Source organism: Lagenorhynchus albirostris, chromosome 3, assembly GCF_949774975.1.
Source record: "Lagenorhynchus albirostris chromosome 3, mLagAlb1.1, whole genome shotgun sequence".
Taxonomy (NCBI): domain Eukaryota; kingdom Metazoa; phylum Chordata; class Mammalia; order Artiodactyla; family Delphinidae; genus Lagenorhynchus; species Lagenorhynchus albirostris.
Window position 1 is genome coordinate 121,985,647 of NC_083097.1, and position 17,496 is coordinate 122,003,142.

Below are 17,496 nucleotides of genomic sequence, written 5' to 3' on the forward strand. Positions count from 1 at the left end.
GGGCCATACAGTCTCTGTTACCACAACTCTATTGTTGTGATAAGGAAGTAAGCACAGATAATACATAAACAAATGGGCATAGCTGTGTGCCAATAAAACTTTATTTACAACAGGCAACACAAGCATAATTTGTCAAGCCCTATTCTAGTCAATACTGAACCATATTGTTAAGCAGTTTTGATTCCATAATCCAATCATTTTACAGTCACAGCTCATATACGTGCTATTAGTAATATCTATTTTGCCATCTATAAAATGATATACGAATATATCAAGAGACATAGCCATGTGACCTCATTGTTCTGAGGATTAAGTTAATAAAAGTAAGAGTGCCTGGCACACATTAAGTGTTCAAAAATGTAAACTGTCACAGCTGTCATCAATTCTTAATGGAGAAAGTGACAAGAGCATAAGGCAAGCCTTCTACTGCTGGAAATGCCGGGTGCTCTTTTCTATCAGTCGCCTCAAATACAGAACTATACCTGTTAATATACCTGTTTAAAATATAACAGGCCAGGGCTTCCCTGGTGGCGCAGTGGTTGAGAGTCCACCTGCCGATGCAGGGGACACGAGTTCGTGCCCCAGTCCGGGAAGATCCCACATGCCGCGGAGCGGCTGGGCCCGTGAGCCATGGCCTCTGAGCCTGCGTGTCCAGAGCCTGTGCTCCACAACGGGAGAGGCCACAACAGTGAGAGGCCCGCGTACCGCAAAAAAATATGTATATATATAACAGGCCACACACACACACAAAGACACACATCTTTACAAAGATCAGTAGCACTTACCTTTTTTTTCCTCCACAATTTTTACAGAGATGACATTTTTATCCATGGGGTTTGGATACTAAATGAAAACACATAAAGAAAAATTACCATTCTTTTTTTTACCAAAGTGAATTACTTCACAGTAACCAGTTATTTGCAGAAACAGTAAATATTATCCAAGCAATCTCTAAGGCCAGTTTTCAATCAAGAGTCTTAATTTTACTAGTTTGGAATAGGTAAGTAGATGCTGTCATCAACTGGACCTGTATGAAATCAGGAGAAACCTTCTTTGGAGTCAACCTAGCTCTGGATGGAGACGGGGAGATTAGGTTAAGCTAATTAATAAATAATACTATTAATATTGAACCAGCCTTACGTAAATCAAGCGTGTTCTTTGTATGAGGCACTGTGTTGAATGCTTTACTTGCATGATCTTTTCTAAAATCAGCCTCTCTGTTGTGATTGGGTCATGGGATATCATTATCCCATCTTTCAGAAACTAAATGGAAACTAAATAAAATCAGAAAGCTTAGGGTCACCCAGCTGGTTAGTGGTAGAGCCACAAAATTAAATCAGGCCTAGTATCAATACATAGTGAATTCCTTCACTATTGTCCTTTACTATTGCCTGGTGGCTGGGTCAGCATCACAGGAATATAATCACAGAAGGAGTCTGTGCCAGGTGCTCAATAGTTTATTTATGTATATATGTGTATGGTGAGTCACTCTGCTGTACAGAAGAAACTGGTACAGCACTGTAAATCAACAACTATATTTCAATAAAGAAAAAAATACAAAAAAAATAAGTTTATTTATTGATTAAATTCCCCTGAAACGCAATTTCATGTTAATAAAAAGCTGACAGGGCTTCCCCGGTGGCGCAGTGGTTAGGAATCCGCCTGCCAATGCAGGGGACACGGGTTCGTGCCCTCGTTCAGGAAGATCCCACATGCTGCAGAGCAGCTAGGCCCGTGCGCCACAACTACTGAGCCTGCACTCTAGAGCCTGTGTGTCTAGAGCCGGTGCTCTGCGACAAGAGAGGCCACCGCAATGAGAAGCCTGCGCACGGCAATGACGAGTAGCCCCCGCTCATCGCAACTAAAAAGAAAGCCCACAAGCAGCAACGAAGACCCAACGCTGCCAAAAATAAATTAATTAATTAATAAGAAAGAAGAAAAAAAAAAGATCCACCTGCCAATGCAGGGGACATGGGTTTGAGCCCTGGTCCGGGAAGATCGCACATGCCACGGAGCAACTAAGCCCGTGCGCCACAACTACCGAGCCCGCGTGCCTAGAGCCCGTGCTCCGCAACAAGAGAAGCCACCGCAATGAGAAGCCCGCGCGTGCACCACAACGAAGAGTAGCCCCTGCTCGCCACAACTAGAAAGGTTGCGCGCAGCAACGAAGACCCAACACAGCCAAAAATAAATTTATGGCAAAAAAAAAACTGATAATAGCTACCATTTTTGTCCTAGGCAGTTTAATATATTATTTCAGTTTAATTCGCAAAACTATTCCATGAGTTACATTCTGGGTTTTTTTTTTCCCTTTCACTTGTGAGAAATTAAGCTTGGATAAACTAAGTCATTTGCTCAAAATCCCCCAGTTAATGAGCATCAAGACTGTAATTCAGCCACAGATACTTTCTTTTGCCTTCAAGGCCTGCCCACCTAACCTACCCTCAAACACCTCAGTCACTCAAACCCCACCCTTTGCACTGCTCAGATGCAAAAAGAGACTCAGACAGTAGAAGTCCTCAAAGCCAGAGGACAAGCAGGCTGCTGACCAGGCCTGCTGAGCGCCTGTCAGGCTCTATTCCCAGAGGTTTACTGCTTCATCATGCGATCTAACAGGAAAGGAAAATCACAGGGAAGTCTTACCCAAAACACCGTAAGGTGCTGAGGGGGAGATGAGAGCAGCGAACAGGCTCGGCGGGGCGGGGGGGGGGGGGGGGGGGGGGCGGAGACAGGGCCCTCCACTTGGTAAGCTTGAGCTTTAAGCCTTCTGAACCCAGGAAATGGTCTACAAAACTCAGCGAGCAAGGCTCTTCCCCACCCCACGGCAGCTCTGTGTCTGCATGCATCAGTTTGTATAAGAGGTTGACTGAGTGACTGATTTTTCAGGGAAAAGGATCCATCACTTTCACACATTGTTACAGATATCTGTGGCCCCAAAAGACCTGGGACAAGAACACAGACTCTGCAAGAGCAGGAATTCTGTATCTCCACCAGCCAGCACAGTGTCTGGCACATAGCAGGCACTCAGTGAATATTTGCCGAATGAATGAACAATCTGGAAGATAAACCTTGCTGACCTCCGGGACCAATGTGGAAACTAAACCTTACTCCCTTCGAGGACCAGGGGAACCAATCTATGAAGTGAGCAGTGGGCTCAGTCCTTGGCATCCTCAACACCACATCACACCCCATGCCGTAAACTCTGCCAGTCACACTCCCATCCGGGCAGCTGCAATCTTGATAACAAATCAACAACTTGCCTTTTTGTTTGTTTGTTTGTGGCCACACGTTCGGCTTTTATGATCTTAGTTCCCCGACCAGGGATCAAACCCAGGCCCCAGCAGTGAAAGCACCAAGTCCTAACCACTGGACTGCCAAGGAATTTCCCAACATGGCTGTTTAAATATTTATGTATTCATTCATTCATGTTTGCTCCAGAAAAAAATGCTCAGAATTACGACGCTTGTTTTCTTGAAGTTTAACCTTCAGTATTTTTTTGAAGATAACGTCCATCACAGGGGGTCAGGTTTAGCTGTTCTGTCCCTCAGCAAGGGGGCTTCACTTACACAACACCCTTGAAGTGAGGGAGACATCTGAGACTCACACAGATGCCTTTAATTTTTATTGTGTGTGTGTGTGTATAGAAATCAGAACTTTTATACTAAGGTAAAATGAGAGTATGAGAATATTGCCTCTACTACAGTTCTATTTTACTCATTTTATTATATTCATCAATACATCCTGACTGACTGAATATTGTAAATATGCTGTAGGAAGATGACTGAACTAAATTATGAAAGAGGTTGGAAACATAATCACCAGAGAAGGCTAATGATAAAAAGTTCCCAAGTTCTGATTACTTCACAAAGTTATCAGTGAAATTCCTAAAGATTATAAACTCAAATGCTTTACTCACGCTTTTATATAACTTTAATATCTGCTTATTAGGGTGAAGGGTATCGATTTAAATAATAGTGAACTATTCTCCACTTAACAGTTTTCCGACTACCTAGGCACCGTTCCAGGCACTAGGGACAGAGTAATGAAACAAACAAAATTGTAGCCTCTTAGAGAGTTTACACGTTAGTCAGAAAAACAAAAAATAAAATATATAAGGCGAAAATAAATCAGACTAAGGGATAACAGGGGCTTGGGAAATCATGAAGAGGAACCATTGTAAAATACTTAAGGGTTACTCATTCCACAATTCTTGCAAATTACAAAGTAGAACGGAAGTTGCCTCAGCCAAACACAAGAAGTCCTAAGCTATTCACTCCAGTAAACTCATCTGCAAGATTCAAGGCATTTTCCTATGCAACTACTTTTGGAGTTGAAGAGACGCGAGCCTCGAGTCTCCTTCCATACGAGAATGGAAAAAGAAATCAGAGGTTTATTTACAATAGCTAAATACCATGACATGAAAGGCATCTATTTTAACTTTTTTTAAAATAAAGATTTATTGTGCTGAGGCGCCCCCTACCTGGCATTACTCAAAATTTTCTGACACCATATTGTGGTAACTTGAATATTCATGATTGAATTCACAAAAATGTATCTGAAGTCAGCGAATAAGGGGTCGAGAGAGGGAAGGCTGCTCAGAGAGGGTCACCACCAGGAATGCCAATTGGGAAGACAGGAAGCAGGTGACCGGGTTTTTCTGGACACCTGTACAAACACAGTGTGACAGTGGAAAGGGTTAAGCTAGATCAGGATCAAGCCCATCAAAGACTTAATTGCACATCTACTTTGCCCGTGCAGAGTGCCGTATTAGAGGTCACCATATGTATTATCTCATTTTGTCCTCCTCAAAATGAGTAAATCTCTTACAAGTGTTAAAATAAGGAGTCTCCATGTTAAAAACATAATGACATAAGACCTGTACACAAGCAGGGCAACCCTGGGATCTTCCGGTCCCCGCTCCACACTAGTGGCTTTCATGGAAGCAAAGTGGACTGATGACCCAAATATCTACCAAAAACCCTTGCCATCCTTGGACCTCAATCAGTGGACCACAAACTGCAGTGGCTAATAATTACTGCACAGGGCTCTGCACATTTGCCATACTTTCTGGGTGACACAAGGGATTTTTCAAGGTATATTTGAGTTCATTCTGAATTTACTTATAATTTTTACATTCTTCACAGAATGTATAAACTAATCCCTTCCCTTTCCCCAAGACATAAATGTGTTGCAAATATCACTGCTTATATTATATGTATGTAACAGTCTAACAAGAGTAAAACATAGACTCTCCTACACTGTCATATACCTTGCTTTCATGTGTTTTACATATTAAAAGGCAAGAGGCCAAAAATTTCAAAATAATGGGTAAAAAACAAAATACACATTAAAACAAATACATAGCTGTGAAGAGTGAGAGGTCAAGAAACAGAGTCCATCTAACTACAGGAATAACATTCAGTATATTTCTGGGGGTAGATCCATGAAGATAGGGTATATTTACGTTTCTTATTTATAGGGGGAAAATATAATAAGCTTTCATAACGCCGACTCTTAAGAGAGTAATGAGTTATTAACATATCAACTTTCCAGGACTTCGGTGGTCCAGTGGTTAAGACTCCAAACTCCCTATGCAGGGGCCCAGGGTTCGATCTCTGGTCAGGGAACTAGATCCCGCATGCATGCCGCAACTACGACCTCGTGCAGCCAAATAAATAAATAATTAATATTTTAAAAAAAAGAAAGGGGCTTCCCTTGTGGCGCAGTGGTTGAGAGTCCGCCTGCCAATGCAGGGGACACGGGTTCGTGCCCCAGTCTGGGAAGATCCCTCATGCCGCGGAGCGGCTAGGCCGCTGAGCCTGCGCGTCCGGAGGCTGTGCTCTGCAACGGGAGAGGCCACAACAGTGAGAGGCCCGCGTACCGCAAAAAAAAAAAAAAAAAAAAAAAGAAAGACACAACTTTCCAAAAAGCTCAGAAGTCTATGCCTGCCTTTTATAATACTCCCACCAAAAAAGTCAATGACCTCCAAAGAAGCCATTGTTTACCAACTTCCAACTGGCATTATCCAAGAGAGCACGAGGAAGCTGATATATCTGTATTAGTCCTTCAAAGAAGGCCAAGGAGACCTAAAGTAAGTCTGGTATATTAACATATCAGTTTTATAAGCATTAAGGGAATCTCTGCTACCCAGGCTGATGCCAAACATGTACACACAAAGGGATGGAGCTGTTGAAAAGAGATATGGCATTTAACTACACAGAGAAATCACTGCGAGCTGTGCCAAATTCCCTTTATGAGCTACATACTATTGCCTATCTTAAAAGAAAAGCAAAGTTGACTTTATACCAAGACCAAATGATGAGTCAAAATGTCAAAGACTAAACACATTTAAGTCAACAGACATTTTGAATGGCTGTTCGTTGGCCTTCGCAGTAGGAGGATGAAGTAGAAGAAACAAAGGACAAGGAGGCAAGATGTGCAGACTGTGATGCTGCCATCCGTGAAGCCCGGGTGGTAGACCACCAGATGATCCTCAAAGGCCCTTCTGCTGGGACAAGTTATGATTGTAAACAAAGGCCACTCAACGTCACTTCACGCTCATTCATACCAAAATGTCCCAATAATTGGCAATGACATAATGAAGTTTATTAAAAAGAATCATTCATACAATTGTGACACCAAGGAAAATCCTCTTCCCTAAACATTAAATGCAGCACTATTTACAATAGCCAAGACATGGAACCAACCTAAATGTCCATCGACAGATGAATGGATAAAGATGTGGCACATATATACAATGGAATATTAGCCATAAAAAGAAAGGAAACTGAGTTATTTGTAGTGAGATGGATGGACCTAGAGTCTGTCATACAGAGTGAAGTAAGTCAGGAAGAGAAAAACAAATACTGTATGCTAACACATATACATGAAATCTTAAAAAAATAAATAAATAAATGATACTGATGAGCACAGCTGCAGGGCAGGAATAAAGACGTAGACATAGAGAATGGACTTGAGGACACGGAGGCAGGGAGGGGGAAGCTGGGGTAAAGTGAGAGTAGCATGGACATATGTACACTACTGAATGTAAAATAGATAGCTAGTGGGAAGCAGCAGCACAGCTCAGGGAGATCAGCTTGGTGCTTTGCGATGACTTAGAGGGGTGGGACAAGGAGGATGGGAGGGAGGCTCAAGAAGGAGGGCGTATGGGGACATATGTATGCGTATGGCTGATTCACTCTGGTGTGCAACAGAAACTAACACAGTATTGTAAAACAATTATATTCCAATAAAGATCTATTTTTTTAAAAAAATGCATACACAAACCCAATGCATTTAAAGTTACAAAGTCTACAAAGTAACTAATCAGTACTCTTGGAAAGCACCATGGTCCAGAAAGCACTAAGGAACTGAAGAGGAGACTAAGATACAACAACTAAATGTAATGTGGGATCCTGGATTGAATCCTAGACTAAAAAAAAATCGTATTAGTAAACAAGTGCCAAAATTTGAATAATGTTTATAGGACAGTTAACACGGTATCAGTGTTAATTCCCTGATTTTAAAAATTATATAGTGGTTTGAGGAAATTAAGGACATGAATTTTCTGTCTGTTTCTGCAACATTTTGTAAGTCAAATTATTTCTAAATGAAAAGTTAAGAAATAAATGAAAGTAAAATAAAGACAGTCTGGGAAACAGAATGAGTTTTAGAATCTAAGAGACCTCAGTTGAGGTCTATGGGAGTCTCTGGCAAATTATCTCAGTCAGTCACAGTTTTCTCATCTGTAAAATTAGAAAAACAAAAACAAAACAAAACAAAAAAATCTACCTCAAAGAGCTGTTATAGGAATTCAAGGAAATAATTTTATGTAAAGTGTAACACCTGGCACCTTACTGGTTTTGCTACTAAAAAATGACTCAATATTTTTGAAAACTTACTTTCAAGACTTCAGTCTTTATCTTGTAACTTACTGTGGTGTCGTATTAAGTATACTATTAGTGTCCATCTGCAATTCAGATATATTTAAATGATTACTCAAAAATTACTAGAAGATATTTCTTATTTTCCTAGACTAGTAAAACCTCACAAGCTCATGCTTTACCATTGCAGAATTTGTAGAAGATACGACAAGGACTCCTTGACACATCCCTGCCCACTAGCATTAGGGAAAGCGCCACATTGGAGAAGAGAATAGAGAGAATACTTACTTTTAAAAAAGGCAACAAACTCTAAGTACTCTAAAAGCTCTTACAGATTTATAATTAAAACATGAATCTTGCGCCACAATGTATGTCTGTGATATGCCCCTGAGAAGGCACTTATCACAAAAATTAATTTATTTCCCTTTGTCCCCTTTGACAGTGAGCTCCTTGAGGCCAGGGCTATGTTTTATTTAGCTTTTCATCTCCCAAGGGCCAAATGATACACAGATCTATTGTGGATTTCTATTAGGAGAAATATAATGAATGTTTAACTACTATACTTTGATAGTTAAAATCTTCCTATCTTTCAGGCACTGATTAAGCCACAACCTCTACTAGGTAACTCACCAAGTATGCTTTAATATTATTTAAATGACATTTTAAAAATAAGTCATAATTCAGGGCTTCCCTGGTGGCGCAGTGGTTGAGAGTCCGCCTGCTGATGCAGGGGACACAGGTTCGTGTCCCGGTCCGGGAAAATCCCACATGCCACGGAGCGGGAGGGCCCGTGAGCCATGGCCACTGAGCCTGCACGTCCGGAGCCTGTGCTCCGCAACGGGAGAGGCCACAACAGTGAGAGGCCCGCGTACCACAAAAAAAAAAAAAAAAAAAAAAGTCATAATTCAAATATGCTTACTCTCCCTTTAATTACTCCAAGTTAAAAAGATTTCTGCAGACTACTTCTCTCAGCTTTTTATTTTCAAGTTCATGGATTTACATGTCATAAATTATTTCTGTTAGTATTACTATAACGATTTTTAACAAGTACTTTAAAAGTACTTGTTTTAAACAAGTACTAAAGCACCTACTGTGTGGTGACATTAAACTATGTATATTGTATGCAACTGTGTGCATCATCCAACTTACTTTCTCCCAACAACTCCAGAAGATATTATTAATATTATGCAGATGATAAAACTGAGGCAAAGAAAAATGAACTGACTTGCCCAAACTCACACAACTAGAAGCACCCCGACACCTGGCTGATGTCAGAGCCCACGCTCTTCCTGTCTTCACCTTCTTCCCGTTGCGCCTAATTTTCTAGTAGAATTGAGGATAGGAAGACAAAAGTGAAGAAAGACTATTAGAGTGTGAACAAAAAGATAAATAACCATTATGCTAACCCAGGCCTATCATTTTCAAATCACTTATTTTGGAAATACAGGTCCACTCCCAATATTTCAGGAGCTCTGTAGGGAGAGATGTTCCACACACGTGTCAGATATGCAAGGAAGAAAAAATAGGATCAGAAATGGAAACATTATTAATTACGCAATCAACTTTCTACTCTAAACGGAAACAGCCATTCATAAATCCTCTTTCTGAGTTTAAGGGTAAACATTCAAACCATTTTGTTCACAACATCAAGCTTGTGGCTAGAATGAATAAAATCCGAGGCCACTGTGTTGAAGCAAAGAAATTATTTTAATCTGTCCATTTGATTACAGTACCCAAAGTAAGGACATATTACTGAATCCACACGGGCTTCGGTCTGAAATTACATAAGGCTAAATCCTGAAGAGAGTATTTCACTCATTCATTCAATAAGGATTTGCTGAGTCCCTACTATGTTCCAGGATCTCTTTGGATACTTGAGATACATCAGGAACAGATGATAAAATCTCCACCCATGAAGCTTACACTCTATTCACAGTGACTCTTTTACCTACAGCATAACAAGAAAATCAACCTGAACAACTCTATGGTAAGAAAAACTGTAGCTTCTCTGGCCTCATTTAAGAATAAACAAGAAAACTCCAGGCCACATAATGGCCTTTTGTATGACTTTAAATTTCAGGTAGACAAAATTTAGGAAATCTTTTAGGAAGAAATTTTTAGAAAATCTAGGAATCCAGCTCATGCAAGGCAAGCCCATTAAACGGACCCATGTTAGCTTCCAGAGATGAGTAAGCCTATCAGCTGCTATATCCATCTATGCAACAGTGTGTTCTCTTTGCAGATGGTTTTAAGTAGAAGGAAGGAAACAGCTATAAACGATGAGAACTAGAAAGCTAAGAGTCATTCAAAGAAAGAAACCAAAACACACTGTCAAGAGCACTGACACTGTAGTTCATGGAAAGTACAGTTTAGCATCTTATGAATAAACCATTTTGGTTTTCACAGCACTCCTCCATGAAGAGTTCAACGAGAAACATTGCACTCCACGAACAAAGAGTATTGTGGTGTTTGCTTTCAAGGTGCCACTTAGCTTTGAAAGCATGTAGCTAATATTTTGCCTGTAGTATCCAACAGGCAGGTGTAAGAAGAGCAAACATTCCTCAGGTTTTAAAAATAGCAGGATATTATAACTTGGAAGGCAAGCCCTAACATACCAAAAGCCAGAGATCAGTAGACTCTATTTAAAATAGAACTTCCTCAGTGCTGTAGCACCTTCAAACATACCATTGTGCAAAATCAGATTAAATGCTTCCCAGAGATCCTACGATTGTCCCTTCTGCCAAGTGCTTTCCTTTGAATAAAAAAAAAATACAAAAAGACTAAAAGAAAAATAAAAGGTATTTTGCCAAAAGGATCATTCTTACTACCTTATGCTTTAAAAGAAACATATGCTTGTCAAACTGTTACACATCTGAAACTCACAACAATCCTGGGAAACTGGTAGGGTACATAGCATATCATTTCACAGATAAGAAATTAAGACAGTAGGGTTGTCTCATAAGGTTGTGCATGTTGCTCACTGCACAAGGTTTTCCAGTCAAGCAGGCCATTGGGCACCTAGTAGAAGAAGGAGCACGTTTTTCTAACTTGCCTAAGTAGCCCCATACACCTCCCACTAGCCCCACTTACTGTGAGCTTATGGGTGTAGACCACCTAGATGATGCCCCTTTCTAATTTGCTCAAGGGCACAGTATAGGCTGGTGAAAACTGTTTCCCAAGGTCACCTCAAAACTGCTTTTAATGAAGGAAGCACAATGATTGGGATCCAGGTCTACTGACTTCCAGTTCATGGCTTTAAATAATGTAAGGTGGGGACCTCCCTGGTGGTCCAGTGGTTAAGACTCCTCGCTTCTACTGCAGGGGGCACAGGTTTGATCCCTGGTCAGGCAACTAAGATCCCGCATGCCGCGCAGCCAAAAAAAAAAAGAGAGAGAGAGAAAAGAAAAGAAAAAAGAATGAATAATGTAAAATAAGGTGAAAATTCTCAGAGCAACTGAATTTACTGACATCCTAGAGACAGTCACATAGCCCCATCCAGGGATCTCTGAAGGACTACCTTGTGAATAGAAAGAATGCAAGTGTAATGTCCATAGAGATAACACTGTCCCACCCCTAGACCTTTTCTGCAAATGTTCTCCTCCACTTTCCCTAGCCTTACCTTCCAAAATGTCCTCCTCAGTTTTTACTATGTGCCAGGCACTTTGCTAAGTATTGTATAAGAACTCTTCCAGGGCTTCCCTGGTGGCACAGTGGTTGAGAGTCCGCCTGCCGATGCAGTGGACGCGGGTTCGTGCCCCGGTCCGGGAAGATCCCACATGCCGCGGAGCGGCTGGGCCCGTGAGCCATGGCTGCTGAGCCTGCGCGTCCGGAGCCTGTGCTCCGCAACGGGAGAGGCCACAGCAGTGAGAGGCCCGCGTACCGCAGAAAAAAAAAAAAAAACTCTTCCAGATCCTAACTGAACCCAGCTATAGAAGCGACCTCAGCTATAACACATGGCACCTAAAAACTGCAAACCTGAGCCCAGTCAACTCGTAGAAATGTGAGCATTAAAAGCTTTCCATCAAAAGCTTACCATTGGTTTAGGCCACTAAATCACTAGGGTGATCTGTTACACAGCAGATAACCAAAACAATGTATTTTCTCACCCTCGCACCTTCAAAGCTATACCCTTAGACCAGGCACAACCGGATGGAGATGAATAAACCCTGAGAGAAGACTGCAGGCAAAAGGAAACTGAGACTGGATAAAGAGCACACGAAGTAGACTCTACAGCACTGTATTCCCTCAGTGATTAGCTGAGTGTCTATTATGTGCAAGGCAGCACAGCCTGGCGATTCGGGGGTGTGAGCTGAGAGTCAGATGTGTTGAAATCCTGGCTCTCCCACTTGCTAGCTGTGGGAACTTGGAATCTGAACCGCAGTTTCTCCAGACCATGGAATGGAAGTCAATCATAACTAATTCCTGAAGCTGCTGGGAGGAGTAAAAACGATAATGTATGACAGCACTTCCTCCCCCGCCCCGCTGGCCTAGGAAACTCGTCTCACGTTTCAGCCATCACTTCACAAATGTCACTTTCTCGAAGAAGTCTTCCCTAATGCCACCCTCCGGGACTTCACAGCACTGTGAACTTTCCCTGTGTAAATACACATCATCAGCTGGAGTTACGTGTTCACTTGTTAATCATTGATTAATGTCAGTCTCACCCACCAGAGACCATCAGCTCCATGAGAAGAGAGTCTGTCTGTGGTGCCCTACACCCAGCACGGAGCCTGGCACACAAAGTGTCTCTAAACACCTGCTGAATGAAAGAAAAGCATTTAGCCCAGAAGCTTGACACATGCCAAGTACTCTCTAAATGAGAGCTTGGCACTGTGCTACGTGCTTCTTCAGGAGTGAGACCTACCCCGAGGAAGGTTAGAGTCTAATGAGGGAAAAGATACATGCAGTAGTAACTACCCAACACTGTAGAAGACGGTCACTGAGGCCCAAAGTGTCCCTCCAGCTCTGACAAGGCAGAGATTGCCTCCTGATGAGGACAATCCAGAAAGGCTTTCCAAAGGGGCAGTGACACTGGAGAATCCACACTCCAAAGTGCCAGCCCTAAAACAAAAATGGGGTGTTGGCTTTTTCTCTTTAGGACCCAGAAGTCTAGCCTAAGGCAAAGTCTACAGCACATCTGTAATTCATTTATTCATTCATCATTCATCAGACTTGTACTGAGCACCTAGTAGGTACCAGGTACTACATACAGGAGATAATTAACAATATTAACCAGCTGACATTCCCCCGCCAAAAAGGCCTCCATGGCAACATCATGTTAACCAGGGTCCTACTCACTCCTTTGTGACCTGGGCCCCCAAGTGCATCCTCTAATGGAGGTCAGGTCTTATCACTTAAAACAATGCATCTCCCGGCTTCCAGGTGGCACACCGGGAGCACTGCCGGTGGCAGCTGTCCAAGGCAAATTACAATTCTTGCAAATCTTCCTCAAGATCGTGAAAGCCGAAAGAAGATCTGATACAACACTCATCTGTGGACAAAAAATGTCACTTGCCATTTCAGTGAACCAACGATGTTGTGGCCATAAGTCCTTCAGCCTCTGCAGCCATCCCCAGCGGTGCACCCTGAGGGGATTCAGGACAGAGTAAAACAGGTCCTAGATAGTTAAGGCACTTATCAAATGAATTTCAATGAACCCAGACTCTTGCATTGTTCCATACACAGAAAAACACTAATTTCATTAACTTGAGATGTCCCGTTTTCTTTAATTAGCAGTAATCTTTGGATGGTCAACTATCCTTTTTTTTGTTTGAACTCCTATATATCCTGGCCCCTCCCTTACCTCCTCAGACCAGCCCCAAGGAGCTATCTCAGAGGCTGTATCCAGGCTTAAGTCCTCAGCAAGTCTGCCCAATAAAACATAATTCTCAACTTTTCGGTTGTGCGTTTTTTTTAAGTGGACACATCTTAGATGCAGAAACTGAAGCCTAGAGAGAAAATGACCCTTGACCAAGGCCATCAAGTGAACTAACTAAAGGCAGAACCAGACTAGAAAGAAATTTCCCATTCTACTGTTACGAGCCACAGTCCCAGGAGCAGCCCTTGAGATAAAGAGGGCCACTGAATATTGAGGCTAGGGTGTACAGTTATAGCAGCACAAACAACAACAATATATTTTAAAGAACTTAGCAAGCATCAGTCACTGTGATAAGCACTTTACGGGAATTATTTCACTTGAATCCTCACAACTCCTGAGTTGTTACTATTATTTTTCCCATTTTACATATTACAAAAGTAGGGCATGGGGACTGCCCAAAGTCCCAAGCTGTTAATGAAAGAGAAAGTGGTGAGGTGGTAGCTGACGGCTTCCACAGCCTCCACTAGCTTTGAAGGAGTCAATGATGTACTAGAGAGATGGAGAAGCCCCGTGCAGCCTCACCGGGGCTCCAGAACTGGGGTTCTCCGCGACTCCCCCTCCAGCTGGGGCAGGGTGTGAACGTGTTGCCGCGCACGGAGCCTTTCCCTCATCCTGGTGGGGGAGCTCTCAAGGAAATCCACCCCCGCCCTCGCCCAGCACATCCCAGAGGCGAAACCCGCAGTTGGAAGGGGAGACCGACCGTGGGTGTGGACCTCCAAGCGGGCAGAGGGGTGAGGGGAGCTGCGGGCGCCCGCTGCCCGGAGCGCAGACCGCTGGGCCACCGGGGCAGCGCGGGAGAATGCGAGCCCCGGCCGAGACGGAGCTGGGTGAATACCTTTCGCAGGAAGCTGGCGACCACCTGCTCGAAGGGGTACTTGAACACCTCGTGCACGTCCACGGTGACTCCCATTCCGGCGCGCCTGCCACGCCTCCGCGAGCACACTGCTGCTGGAGCTCTGTATGTGCCGGGCCGCAGGCGTCCGCGCCAGAGTAGCCGAAGGGGCGTGGGAGGTTTTTTTCTCCTCCTTCTTCAAGCTTTCTAAACTTTATTGTACAGAGAACCAGACAGTCGGTCACGCCCCCGCCCCCTTCCGCCAGCGTCCCGTCGGGCGGCGGGCGCGGGAGGTGCCGGGGCCCCTGGCGGTATCGGCTGGAGGCGCCTGGGGCGGCCCGGCCCCGGCCCCGGCCCCGCCCTTCCCGCGACGGCCACGCCTCGTCCTGGCCACGCCACGCCCCCGACCACGCCTATGGACCCAAGTATCCGCCCGGGAGCCGCGGCACAGTTCCTTGGAGGCTTGGACCTTGCCGCAGGGGCTTTTGTCATCACCTCTCCTGGAGCCTTAAGCCGCTATTGGCAGCACTAAAAAACAGTAATAATAAATACATAAACTACCCTCCCTCCAAGTTTAGGGATTGTAATATAAACCTCCTCGTGTTGCCGAGTCCTGTGTGACAAAGACCAACAACTGCATTACTCACACTACCCGGGCAGCTGCCTCTGAGGCTTTAGGTTGCATCTCAAGTACTTAAAAATTGCACGTATCTGCATCTGACTCCATAAGGAAATCCTACGCTCATGAAAGGTTAAACACCATGGAGCAAGCAAGTGAATCCATTAATCCGATAATTTATCCAACATGTTACTTCCTGAGCACCTACTATGTGCCAAGCACTGTGGTAGGCACTGGATTCCGCAGTAAGGAAAGCACAGTCCCTGCTGTCAGATGATTTAACACAAAATAGAAAAAGCAGCAGGATAATAGGTCAAAGTTACAGGCCGCATGATTTTAGCTCGGATAAATAAGGGAGGTCTTTGAAGTGGTGGCTTTTTCATTTATAAGTTTATAATCTCGCTTACACATAGTCCTACTGGACTGGCAAAACCCTAGCCTTGGAAAAATCCAGCTCTCCACTTACTGCCTCACCCAAGCCACCGAAAGGGCCTGGAGGAAAACTATACACCCAGGCCTCTCTTTAGATTCATAACCACCAACCTCAAGGGGCCTTTTTAATGGTGCTTAGACAAAAACACTGCATTTCTCTAACCCACTTACTGTCCCAGGCTCCTCTCTCTTCAAACCTCCAACACCTCCCTCCCCAGCCTTATTCTCAGGTGATTACCTTGCTTCCTTTTTCCCTTAGTAAATAGGAAACATCTCTCTACCACACCTATCTACCCACCTGTCCAAATGCCCTGCCTTCTCTCCTGTTCTTGTGGACAAACTATTGCCACTTAGTTGAGGGCCAATCTCTCCACTTGTCCACCAAAGCCAGGCATGGGCTGCAGATGGTTAACAAACAGCTCTCCTTTAAAAAACAAACCAAACAAGGCCCTGATGTCTAATGGCTGCAATTTTTGTGGTGTAAATACTCCCACCACGGCCAATTTGAAATGACCAGCATGGTGTCATTTCCACCACCCACTCACGATAGACATAACTGCAAGAACACAGACCATGGTAAAGGTAGTAATGAAGTTAGGAAGGGAAGCTTTTTGGATATCTATTACCTTTTAAAATAGTGTTTATTTAATAGTAAATTTATATAATTTAATATTTAATTACAGTTGTGTTTAACAACCAGCTGATGAGGTTCAGAACACAGTAGCCCAAAACATGCACCTTAGCATATAGGATATTTTAAGCTGAAGGAGTCTGAGAAAACAGCAGAAGCAGGAAGATTTCTCTGGCTGTCCCCCACCCTTCTCCCCTGAAGCAGGTCATAAGACCCTCTTCTAACAGGTGCCCCTCTATACCCGGAGGAAAGAAGCATCTTTATTTCCAGGAAGAAGGGTCACCAGGAAGAATCCGAACAAACAGGTCTTGCCAAGTTTCCCCCAGTTTGTTACACTTACCTCGTACCCTTTGTCCTATCATATTTCTCCACAACTGCCCACTCTTCATCAAACCTAGAATAAAAACACTTAGGTTTAACCATTTCTTCAGGTCTTCATTTCCTGATGAAGGCTCCCATGTCACTTATAAAACTTACAGGAAGTAAATGTGTATGCTTTTCTCCTGTTAATCTGTCTTTGTCAGTTTAATTTTCACATCTAGCCAGGGACTCTAAGAGGGTCAAGGAAAACTTTTTCCTCCCCTACACAGCTCTACCACATCCCTAAAAGTTCTTTGTCCTCTTTCTGGTTCAAGGACATCTCAAGCCATAACCACTCCCTCTTTTTTGAATCATCAGTTTTGCCTCTACTGGATCATTACAACCAGCATACAAGTACACTGTGATTTCTTCCATCTTAAAAAAAAAAAAATCTACTCTTAACCCCATATCTTCTTCCAGCTCTATTTCAACTCTCTGCTCCATTTTTTTCTTATAATCTCTTGAACCCATTCCAGCCAGTTCAGGCCCCTGGCACTCCACTGAACTTACTGCTGTCAAGGTCACCAAGGACCAAGTTGCTAAACCCACTAGTTAATTCTTAATCCCCACCTTACTAAACCTATGGGCTGCATTACCTTGAAATACTGAATGAGAAGTGGGGTGGAGAGTTAGGCACCAAAGCCATTACATGTTGAATGTATGTATAAAGCAACTCTACTATATCACCAACCCATCCTTACAGGAAAAGAACAAACACCAATGTGCCTGGGGAATTACACAGGCCTACAAAGGAGAGATAATTTACTTGTGGAGTTGACGGTGTCTCTAATCTGCCTCTGCAACCAGACAGCAGCTGGATACTGGGTGTGAAAGAGAAGCTCCTACCAGACTGGACCCTGT

At 43.3% G+C, this 17,496-nt stretch overlaps 1 protein-coding gene across 2 annotated transcripts in view; it reads right to left on the reverse strand.

Moving 5' to 3' along the window:
* Window positions 1–14,734, reverse strand: part of PRELID2 (PRELI domain containing 2) — an 85,201-nt gene extending 70,467 nt beyond the window's left edge. For both annotated transcript variants that reach the window (XM_060143899.1, XM_060143897.1), the window contains exons 1-2: window positions 14,597–14,734; window positions 786–843 (exon numbers count right to left, since the gene is read on the reverse strand). In XM_060143899.1, coding sequence (XP_059999882.1) covers window positions 786–843; window positions 14,597–14,671 — 133 coding nt within the window. In that variant the 5' untranslated portion in view covers window positions 14,672–14,734. The remainder of the gene's footprint in view (window positions 1–785; window positions 844–14,596) is intronic.
* Window positions 14,735–17,496: the final 2,762 nt, after the last annotated feature.